Raw genomic sequence first — 12,168 nt, 5'->3', positions numbered from 1 at the left:
ATTTCTTGACTTATTCCACACATTCCTTACATGCTGCTAGGGTTGTGTACTCTACCTGAAACACAGCCTTTTCTGTATAGCTATATAATAGCTATATAATGGCAAACAAGGATATGTTGATGTCAATTCCAAGTTTCAGAAGATAAATATATGGGTTTCTGTGCCATGCATGCCATTCCTGACATCATTTAGCTATGAATGTTATATCTGTTTTGTTTTTTAAAATTGGGATGAAAATTATTGCATCACAGTTTTTCATGAAGGCAAACTTATACCGTTAAGAGTGTTTGTCATTATATCTTTCCTTTCCTATGCAAAATGTGATGGGTTGTATAATTTTCCCAAGCTATTCTCGTGTTTTCTATACTGGAAAGTTCTGTGCTACAAAAAGGGTTCATATATAGAAAATAATGTATATGATTAAATGAAACTAAAATTTCACGTAATTAAACTAAGAATGTAAATTGAAAACAGGATTAATGCATTTATTTGCAGTTACATATTAATTTCAAAATCATAAGAATTTGAAGTGATATAAAATAGTCGTATCCCTATAATGAGATCTCTGAGTATATGCATTATTTACACATTTTTCTTCACTATCTAATATAAATTGTGGTACCATTTCCCAACTACTCACCAGAAAGTTTTCTCTACTTTGGAGTAACAAGTATACGGGAAGATGTGATCTCTGATGTCTGCCAGTTTAGATATATGCAATTGCTAACAAAAAGAGGAGTCGTGGGGTTGTTGTTTTTTTAATGTTGCAAGAAGTTTCTTAATAGTTTATTAAATATTCCATGTATGAAAAAGTAATTCAGTTAGTTTACCTTCAATGGCAGCCCAAAAGAAAAGAGTTTGAAAAGTTGAATAATAGAAATAACATGACATGGTCAACATAATCAATCTGAGAAAATAACATCAAAATAAAATAATTGCACACAAAGCAGGTATTTAAGTCATTTCGTTTATTAATTGTACTAGGCATACAAACAGGCATACTTTTTAAAATTAACTTTTTTTAGAGTTGTGGTAGAAACCTGTCATAATCTTGAAAGTGCTATTTTAAACTTGTTTGAACACATGCTTTCTGAGCTCTGATGTGGAATTTGAATCCTGTTGTGCAAGCTTCATAAATGGGCGTATTCGTTCAGATTCCACCTGCCAGTATACCTAATTAAGCCACTCCCTCTGTCCTGAACTCTTAATCAGGGAAGAGGTTGAAAGGAAACTTTTAGTGAGTGAGAGGGCACATTAGTTTATTAACTGAGTTCAAAATAGCTCCTCCTGTTGGATTAACTCAACGAACAAGAATAAAGGCAAATATCTTCATAAGTAAATTTCTTGTTGATGTTCCAGTGGAGATTAAAAGTATAGACAGTTGCTGCCAGGTTCTGCTCTGATTTCTTGCTTGCTCCAGTCTACGTGCTCTGATTGTGAAAGTATACTTTCTGTATCTGGTAATTACCTCCCTCCTGTTACCATTTTTATGTTTCTGAAGGATTCAGATTGCACTTTAATGTGAAAAATATTAGAGAGAAGAAGTTTCTGCAAATGTTGATTCTTTTTATTGATTGACAATTACCTGGACTTTCCTGATTGTTCCAACACTGTTGCTAGCACTACTATGCCCTTTCCTTAGTGTAAAAAGTGTAAGATGCTTTATTGCTAATATCTACAACTCAGATAGCTAGTGCAAAATAAAGGAGGAGAAAAGAGCAACAGCAACATCTTTTGGAATGGATTCTTACCGCACATACTGGGCATCTAACTTATTTAATAGCTTGCATACAGAAGGCCAAGAAGAAGATATTTATGAAGTTGAATCTCATGTACCTTTACCAAATCCTTTTCCTTTCACTGAACACTTGGATGAAAATAACTCTGTAGTTGTAAATACTTCAATTTTTCACTACAGGCACAAAAAAAATGATCATATATTAAAAGTTGTCTCTAAAATCTCTTTGCCTACACCTCCATATTCAGTAAGTATGATATAATTGAAGAAATTTGAACCTTTTAATCTTTGCAACTAAAAGAAAGTGTGTATGGAAAAAAGTTAAACATATATCTCTCGAAGATAGACTCCATTGTTTTTGCTCATGTATCACTGTCCATATTTTAAATTAATGATTTTAACAGGCAGTGATAAGTGTTAATTATAAAATGAGTAGGGCTACAAACTGCAACTGTATTGGGTGCTAAGTTTCTTTTAGGAAAAATACAAAGGTAGAGGATTTCCTGTATTCTTACGAATTTAGTTTAGTAGTGCTTATTATTTATACTAGTAACAAAGAGATTGGATTTGGTTCTTTTGGGTATGTAATGTGTAAATGTAGTGTAATGAAGTAATACCACTCATGCAATTTTCATTTGCTACCCTGTAATATACATGGCTTAAAATTAATAGTGCTAGTAAATTTTAAATAGTTTAATTCTAGTAATTTATGAAAAGGATATTGTCAACTTAAAAAACACATTTCTGTCTGATTTTTTCCCTATGCTTATTACCAGTAACACTTAACTTCTTCATTATTTAAAGGGATTAGAGAGGAAAAATCATTTTATTTTTCAGTTTTAATGTGTACCTTTGATAGCACTTTACGGGCTTGTCTATACTAGGAAAGAAATCCAAATTACCTAAATGTATGAATTAAAATTTGATCTGTTAAGCTACAGTAAATCCCTGTTTTGACATTCTCATTCAGAATTAAAGTGGCTTTATTTCAGTTTAATTTAATTCAGCTTGGAAATTAGTTAATTTGGATTTCCTGACTGTCTTCTTATAAACAAGCCCTAAGTCAAATTCACTGTTTACTCTGTATAGCAAGTTTGTTATTTAGTTTCCCATTTGGTTTGCATGGTTTTTCATATAGCAATATAGGATATAAAAACTTAAAATAGTTTAAAAATGCTTTAAACCCATAAATATTTAGTAGGGAGATTTGTGAGTCCTTGCAGTACGTATCCCTCCTTTTAAATTTATTTTTGAATTTTCAAATAGATGATGTCCCTTTAAAAGTCAATACAGTTTATAGAAGCATGCACCCTTTTAAACGCCTTGCATTATTTTCTAAGACTAGTATAAATTCATTAGCATTAAAAGAGGAAATAATAGTGATTTTGATGTTTTCTAGTCAAAAGTCTAATTCCGAACAGCCATTTTTATTGCTAAGAGGTAGGTTGGTGTGAAATTGTTATAAAATATTCCCAACTTATTTTTCAAAGAATGTAAAGCCTTCGGTTTGAGTTTTAGTAAAACAATTTAGTCTGAGCTAAGTTGTACTATCCTTAATTGTACTAATTAGTCTAACTGTAGTTAGTGAAAAATTAACAGGCCTTAATTTTGAAGGATTTGATGAAGTAGTCTCCATTTTACAGAACAGACTTGCAAAACACAGAAGTGACTCTTCTTACAAATATCTGCCAGTACTTAGAATATGAAAACAAGGGTGTGAATTCTTTACTTTTCTAAAGTTAAGCAAACATTTATTGTGTCATTCTGTAATTTGAGGACCATAAAAAGGTATACATTAAAAAGCCTTTACAGTGTTCATAAGGGATGGTGTAAACAAACATTGCTTTACTGCCTCTTTAATTGGAAAATTTAATATTTAAAGTTCACATTTTCCTAGAGTGTCTACTTACCTATGTGTATGGAAGAAAAAAGGAATGCTGCTGATATAAAAATTTGTAGAGAAATCCTATAGATTTTGTGTGATGCTTCTTAAGCATACTAAGAATGTGATTAGTGGCAGTACACTCCTACATGTTTTAAATGCAAAACCCATTCTATTTAAATAAAAGCGAGTCTGGTATAAACTGACACAAAGCAGGAAGTTTCAACTTTGAACACACAGATATGGATTTTGCCATGTGACTCATACTGTACACTGCACTGAACGTTAGTCTTCTTATTGGGACGTCATATTGCAGTATGTCTGTGCATATGTATTAAGAATCTGATCTAACATCAATTGATGTTAATACTTTTACATGAAAGACAGAGGATATGTCTTCAGAGCAAAGAAAATCCTGCAGCTGGCCAGTGCCATCCTACCCAGATGCACAGTGCTTGAGCTGTGGGGAAGTTTCATTGCTGTGTAGACTTCCTGCTTTGGGTTGGAGCCTGAGTTCTGGGATCTTTCAGCTTCACAGGATCATAGAGCCCAGTCTACAGTCAAGCCCAGAAATTTGCACAGCAATGAAACAGCCTCAGAATCTGAGCCCGAATTGACTGATAGGGGCCAGCTGAAGGTTTTCTTTGCTTGTAGACATAACTGTAAGATAAGTGTTTTTATTTAAAATTCGTATTGATATCTAATATTTGCAACTTTCTCCTGCTGTAGCTAGAACATGCTAAAGCAACACAGACAGAACTCCTGCGGGAATCATTCAGAAAGCAGCAGGAGGCCACTGAGTTTTTCAAATGCCAGGAAGAATTGCAAGAGCGACTCAGTGAAGAGGTCAGAGTCAGAGAGCAGATGGCATTGGAGCTCAGCAAAATGGAGGGTAAGCATTTCCCATTGATAGTTGCTGAATTTGAAAACATAGACACATTCATTCACTTTCTATAGCATACGGCTAAATGTTGTAGCTATAATTTATTTCTTATTTATTTAGAAATCTACTTTAAGTAGCTAACTACAGTAAAACTCCATTGATCCGGCATTCCTCAGGAACCCGGAAGTCCTCCGGGCAGCCGGAGAATTGGAGCTGCTCTGCGCCCGGCTTCCCCAATTCAGTCGCTGCTGAAACTGACCAGCAGCTGAATTGGGGAAGCTGGGGCAGAGCAGCTGGGGTGCTGCCGGGTTGGTCCCGTAGCTCTGCCCTTCAGGGCTGCGAGACCAACCCGGCAGCACCCCAGCTGCTCTTGGGGACGCCTGGGGCAGAGCAGCTGGAGTGCTGTTGGGTTAGTCCCGCAGTGCCGAGGGGCGGTGCTACGGGACCAACCTGGCAGCACCCCAGCTGTTCTGCCGCAGGCGTCTCCGATTCAGCCGCTGCTGAAACTGAACAGCAGCGGCTGAATCGGGGACGCCTGGGGCAGAGCCGGACTATTGGAAGGGGGGGGGCTATGAGAGGTCATTCCTCCACCCCCCACCCCATCCCAGACCACTCATAGACATGTCTTCCGATAGTCCGGCATATCTGATAATCTGGCACCCCCTGGGTCCTAAAGGTGCCGGATTATCGGAAGTTTACTGTACTTTGCAAATTAGATCTACTTATTTGGCTTGGAAATTTTAGAACATATCAAATGTTGGATCATTTTGGCTGAGTTATCCCTTTTTTTTCAACAGTGGAGGTAGGAAGTACAACTAAAGAGAAAAGGAAAACAATTGAAAGTTAGAAGACTGGAAATAAATGAAACAAAGACACAGCTGTAGTGTGATACATAAGGAGAGACAGAGAAAGAAAGGAAGAAAAGGCATATAAACCAACTTAATGCATTGTCAAGAAGGTTAAGGAGACAATAGTAACTTTTCAATTTGAAGGGATCCTCATAGTTCACCCATATACGTATTTCTTTTCTATCCCTTCCCCCAACCCATGGTTTTTCCTTGCCAACATGAAATACTCTGTTCCCTTAGCGTTCTTAGCCCCTAGTGACCTGAGAAAGCAAGAGACTGAATGTTTGAACTCTGATTCCAATGTGTGGCCATGCAATTATCCCGCAGGCCAGCCATTTTTAAATTTTACATTAGTACAACCTAAACTAGGTGATCGTGATAATCCCTTCTCATCTTAAAATATTTTAATCAGAAATCTATTAATCTAAAAGGGAACTCTGAAAATTAAGCCACACACACAAATATGTAATGCGTGCTTTTCACTGATTGGGCTACAAAAACTCTTTGTAGCTCCCATGAAGTTTGGTGACTTGTTTTAGGAATGCTGCAGGAAGCAGTTCCTGGGTTGTGAGGGAAGCAATTTACCTGACTCACAATAAACCAGTTTTAATGAACCTATAAAGGTTTATATTGTTTGTGATGTCCTGGAATTATGTATTCTGAGACCTTGATAGTGAATTCAGAACTGACTAGCATATTTCACAGGTCCTGTAAATGATTATTTTAATCTAAATTAGCTTTAATGACTTCTGTGTTTTCCAATTACTATATAATTATTAGAATAAATATAGTTATCCTACATAAAATGATCTGCTTATGTGATCCCGCAAGGTTGGAGTTGGTCTATATTTATGCTATATCATGAGAGGTTAAACCTCTGAAACCTGCTGTGACAATTGATTCTTAATGGAAACTACTGCTATTTTTGCAAAGTCACCTGTTCTTTCAGTACAATATAATGAGAACAGCATATATCAAATATATTTCAATAGTAGAGTTATTTTAAAAAGGAAATACAGAGTGCAAGTTCCCTTAAAATCTTAATTTCTTAATACAGTCACACAAGGGGGAAAAGATGCACACAGGCAGTTCCTACCATTAGAAATTGATCTTACTAAAATGTTAAAGTTGTGAGGCTCTTTAAAAGTAGCCTCAGTTAAGAAAACCAAATTCTGTAAATGCTGTCTTTATATAGCCCAATTATAGACTGTGATCTACAAGAATCTGTCTTATATATTTGGGGGTTTACTTCTTTGTTTTGAATAAAGTATAGATTATGGATCAGGCTAAAGACCACTGCAAACTAAATGTAAACAGTAACTTTGAGTAAAATGAAATGTTTAAGGATTAAGAACGTAAGAATGACCATACTGGGTCAAATCATAGGTCCATTTAGCCTAGTAATAACACATTTATATTATTATGGTCCAACCAGTTCCATCTATTCAGACTTACAAATGGTAATTGCACAGTTGTCACTGAGAAGCTGATTTGAAGATAATGGGTTTGCAAAGATGTAACTAAGGGCAGAATTCGCCTTTATTACTAGTGATGGCATTAGAGATGCAGAGAAGCCAGCTTAACTCTATGTTGCATCTGTAGGGTATGTCTGACACTGCAGTGGGAGCAAACTTCCCCGTGTGAGTGGACACTGGTATTTTAATACACTCGATTAATTAATCAAACCTGTTTACATTTTTCATTTTTTTGTGTGAAACTCTAGAATTAGCAAATTTTCAAGTAATACTCACTTAAAACAAAACACAAAGTGCAGCAAGAATTTGATGTAAAATCTTTCTTTCTGCTTATTAGGTTGAGGGATGTAGTGCTCTCTGATAAGCTAACATATATTATGTTATAGGTAAGTCCCAGGAGAGTGACAGTGGTAGATATTCAGTCTTTTCTGAGATGAAACATGCTTGTCGATCCATTGAGTTTTGTCAGTGCTCGTTTCATAGAGAACTTCCTTCTTATTTTAGACACTATACAGTTCTATAGCAGAAAATAATTTGAAGGTAAAAAAGAAATGCTGGATTTCCAAACTAAAATTATAAAATAAAATAAATAATAACTAAAAGACATGGAAAACAATTAAATTAAAAGAAAAATCTGTTCTTCTCAGCTATTTAACCCAGATCCAACCATGAGTTTTTGCTTAATGGCTTTTCTAAGTTGGTCTCTGCGGGCATGTCTACACAGCATTGTTATTTTGGAATAACTAACATTATTCCGAAATAACACAGAGTGTATCTACATAACAAGCCATTATTTTGAAATAATGGCAATCTGGAGGATTTCTTACTCTGACTCCTGTAATCCTCATTTCACAAGGAGTAAGGGAAGTTAAAAGAAGGGTGTTCTTCCTGCCACTTCCTGCTGTATAGACAGCTCCAAAAGCTTAATTAAGCTATTTTGACTTCAGCTACATAATTGATGTAGCTCAATTTGACTTTTACCCTGCTATCTAGATGTTCCCTGATTTACTAGTGGAAAAGGTGCCTGATATAATATCTTTTATTGGACCAGCTTCTACTGGTGAGAGAGCCAAGCCTTTGAGCTTACAAGGAGCTCCTTACCAGTATTATGGTAGTATGTAACATAAATCTTTATATAAGATCCCCAGGTTTCATTAAGAGATAATAGTTTGTATATATGCATCCTAGTCTAATTCTGTGGTTCCTATGTCAATTCACAGATTTGGAGTTAATTTTAAAAAATTATAAGTGGAATATTCTGGTTTAAAAACTGGCAATTACAGACCTAACTTCAGTACCAGTCACATTAGTTAAAACGATAGTCTAGAGCAGAATTATGAGATGCATAGATATACACAATACGTTGTGGAAGTGTCAGCCTAGTAAAGGGAAGGCATGCCTCATCAATCTACTACAGGTTGAACCTTCGAAATCTGGGACTCTCTGGTCTGGCAACATCTGTGGTCTAGCAGGACGAGGATTTTGCTGGATCAGAGAGCCCCAGCACTTGGGAGTGCGAACCAGCTGGGAGCCCTGACCCCAGGGAGCCCTGAATAGTGGGACCAACAAGCCCCGTCCCTGGGGATTCCCAGTTGAGCGGGGGAGAAGCGGTGCTGCGGTGTCTGGGAAGCTATGTCCCCAGAGAGCCCCAGTGGGCTGGAGCCCAAGTCCAAGCCCTTCAGGCTGGAGCCCTGTGGCTGTGGGGCAGAGCAGAGCCATTCCCAGGAACAGGGAGTCTCCTGTGAGACTGGTAACAGGGGACCTCTTCTGATCTGGAAATTCCTTCATTCGGGACGGGTCAGGTCCCGAGGGTGCTGGACAAGGGAGGGCCAACCTGGGGTAGCAACAAGCATGTGAACAAGGGTGATCGGTATAGTATATTTGAACTTTCAGGAAGTCTTTGACAAGGTCCCTCACTGAAGGTTCTTCAGCAAAGTGGTCCTGGGATAAGAAAGAAGGTCTTCTCATGGTAATTGGTTGAAAAATACAAAACAAACAGTAGAAATAAATGGTCTCTCGTGCTGTGAAAAGTGGTAGATCTCCTGTTTCCCCATTGATCTGTCCTGAGACTAATGCTATTCCATACATTCAGAAATATTCTGGAGAAGTGGAAAAAGCATTTTGTAGTGTTTACAGATGATACAAAATTAGTCAAGATAGTTAAGACCAAAGCAGACTGCAAAAGAGTTACAAAAGGATCTCACAAAACTGGGTGTCTGGACAACAAAATGGCAGATGAAATTTAGTGTTGATAGTTGCCTTAAATATTGCAAAACAACAAATAGTCCTGTGGTACCTTAGAGATTAACAAAAATATATAGTATCATGAACTTTCATGGGTAAAACCGTATGAGTTGGTTTTCCACTCCAGCTCATTTGATCAAGTGGGTTTTACCCATGAAAGCTCATGATACTAAATATATTTTTGTTAGTCTCTAAGGTGCCACAGGACTATTTGTTGTTTTTAAAGTTAGGGTACGTGTACACAGCAGTGTTATTTTGGAATAACTGACGTTATTAATAACATAGTGTCTACACTACAAGCAGTTTTTTCTACAATGTGAAAATAATGTTGAGTGGGTGGACTTCTTACTCTGACTCCTGTAACCCTCACTTTACAAGGAATAAGGGAAGTCAGAGATAGAGTGCTCTTCCTCAGACTTCCTGCTGTGTAGATGGAGCCAAAAGCCGAAGTAAGCTATTTTGACTTAAGCTATGCAATTGACGTAGCTGAAGTTGCGTAGCTTATTTCAGCTTTAGCCCTGCTGTGTAGACATGCCCTTACAGACCAACACAGCTGCCCCTCTGAGACTTTTTAAATATTTCACACAGTTCTAGCTGCCTCATCTCAAAAAAGAGATGTTAGAATTTGGAATTTGTACAAAAAAAGGCAACAAAAATATTTAGGGGTATGGAACAGCTTCCATACAAATTAAAATTAAAGACTGAGAGTGTTAATCTTAGAAGAGAGATGTTTAAGAGGGGCTATGACAGAGGAGGTATTCCCTCTAATTTTCTGTGTCCATGTGTGAATTGAATTTTGTTATGTGTGCCAATATGGAGATGATGTGCGACACATCATCTCCATATTGTACATAAAACATTAATTCTGCACATTGACAATCTGTGTTGGGGAATGGGCTGAGGGGTTTGGTGTGTGGAAAGGCACTCAGAGTTGGGGGATGAGGGCTCTGGCTTGGAATGCAGGCTCGAGATGAGGGGTTAGCATGCAGGGTGGGCTCAAGCTGGGGCTAAGGATTTTGGAGTGCAGGTTCAGGGCAAGAGATTGGGGTAGAGGTTTGACGTCTGGGCAGAAGTTAAGGTTCAAGGGGGAGCTCAGGATTGGTGTATGGGATTGAGTCAGGGTGGTGGAGGGGACTTGGGACTTGAGCAGGTGATTGGGGTGGAGGGTGCTTACCTGGGGCAGCTCTCATTTGTTGTGGGGAGGAACAGGTGGATCTCTGATGTTGTCCACTCTCTGGCAGGCACTGTCCCCCACAGCTCCCATTGGCCCGGCAGCCAGTGGATTGCGGACCGGCAGCAGTCCACAGACCGGCTGTTGCGAACCTCTGCATTAAATAAACCAGTGTGAGAGACTGCTATTGTAGAAGTTTAAAATAAAGGCATGCATGATTTTTGTTAGAGGTTTCAAGATTAAGTTCTATTGAACTGTGAATCCAGAACTAACTACAGTGAATGAACAAGAAATTATTCATCTCAACATCATGAGACATATGCAAACTGTTAATATTTTACTCAACTATGGAAGCCCTGGGGACCACAATGATACTCACAGCACATGCTGAGGGCTGTACTTAAGTATGATTGCATATACATGCAAATATATATACAAATATATGCAAATAGCTTCTTTCACACTGACTGGCATGAATACAAAGATTAAGTCAAGACTACACAACACAGGCCCCATTTAAGTCATTTCTGCTGATATTTATAAAATGCAATATTTACCCAATTTCTACCCATATGACAGCACTTTTAATGAGCAATGACAGTCCAGGAATTTTACTACTAAAATGCATGTCAACAGAAGACCATTATATTGACTGCCTTTTTAGTTTGGCTGCCACCCGCAGGCCGCACGTAAATCCAAACCGCATCGCGGGCCACATACGGCCCACGGGACTTGTGTTGAGTAGCCCTGGTTTTTAGGCTTGTGACTTATTCTCTATATAAAGAACGTAATGGAAGAATTAATAAAGAATTGTTTACTGAACTCTCTCTGTTCCCTTAAATGGCATTAACAACAAGGAACAAGGAGTCTTCTCATGAAAATACAATAAACTTTGATACTTACCTATCCATGCTTCAAAGTTTTCTATTCCATGAATCCTTATCTTTTTCCTCTCTGATAATTATGTATTTTTCTATACTGTTCCTATCCACTGAGAGTGCCCTCCCAACTGCTTGTGTAACAGACATCCACCACTACTTTTTCTAAATCTCTCCTTAGATTATTTACATGAGCAAGATTTTGAAAGATCAAGCCTAAAGAAAGAAAATTACCAATCAGACACAGAGTATATTTATTGGAAGGTATTCTACCAGTAGTAAGATTCCTTACTTAGTGCCCACATATGCAATTATATAAGAATGTTGCCTCAAAAGATGGTTTAGGGCTGATAGGAATGACAAAAGTATGTTTTGATGAAGAATTTGAAAGAGGAACAGGTGAATGCTTTCCTTATCAAGAAGAATGTGCTCTAGTCTCATTCGCTTCATTGGAAGACTAGTAGGAATTTACTCACATGAAAAAGGCTTTTCAGGACTAGATTTTAGCACTGTAAACCAAGTTAGGGGAACTTGTCTGTACAGTGTTCCATAGTGCACAGAACACGTTGTTGGTACCCAACAATTGTCACAGTAAGATTGTAGTTACTGTAACATTGTCCTAACCTGACCATTAGGTTTCTTTATGTTTTATGTTGCCTCAAATTCTTGAAATTTTGCCATAGTACTGAAATTGCAGTTCAAAAGTTGCCATACTAAATGAACCTAATATTTCTGCTCAACAGGCCTCATTGATGGTTATGCAGATGAAAAAGCATTTCTGGAAAAACAAGTCCAGGAAAAAATAGATATAATAGACCATCTTGAGCAAGAGCTACTGTGTACAGGTAACAAATTGCAGGAACTAGAAGCTGAACAACAGCAGATCCAGGAAGAAAAGGAGCTACTCTCCAGACAGAAGGATGCCATGAAAGCAGATGCAGGACCAATAGAGCAACGTATGTATTCTATGCAATTTTTCTATGAAGTTCTTTCATATTTCTTACTTCATCTTTAGTCAATTTTCAGAAATCATGACTAACTTTTTTCTT

General features: G+C 37.5%; 1 protein-coding gene across 7 annotated transcripts in view; it reads left to right on the top strand.

The window, feature by feature from the left end:
• AKAP9 (A-kinase anchoring protein 9) overlaps positions 1 to 12,168 on the top strand; it is a 181,144-nt gene that overhangs the window by 110,278 nt on the left and 58,698 nt on the right. For all 7 annotated transcript variants that reach the window (XM_075922389.2, XM_075922394.2, XM_075922392.2 and 4 more), the window contains 2 exons: positions 4,350 to 4,512; positions 11,863 to 12,075. In XM_075922389.2, coding sequence (XP_075778504.2) covers positions 4,350 to 4,512; positions 11,863 to 12,075 — 376 coding nt within the window. The remainder of the gene's footprint in view (positions 1 to 4,349; positions 4,513 to 11,862; positions 12,076 to 12,168) is intronic.

The sequence above is a fragment of the Pelodiscus sinensis genome, chromosome 2 (assembly GCF_052426305.1).
Source record: "Pelodiscus sinensis isolate ZL-2025 chromosome 2, ASM5242630v1, whole genome shotgun sequence".
Taxonomy (NCBI): Eukaryota; Metazoa; Chordata; order Testudines; family Trionychidae; genus Pelodiscus; species Pelodiscus sinensis.
Note: the sequence above shows the minus strand (reverse complement) of the source record. Positions and strands in the feature narration are given on the sequence as shown.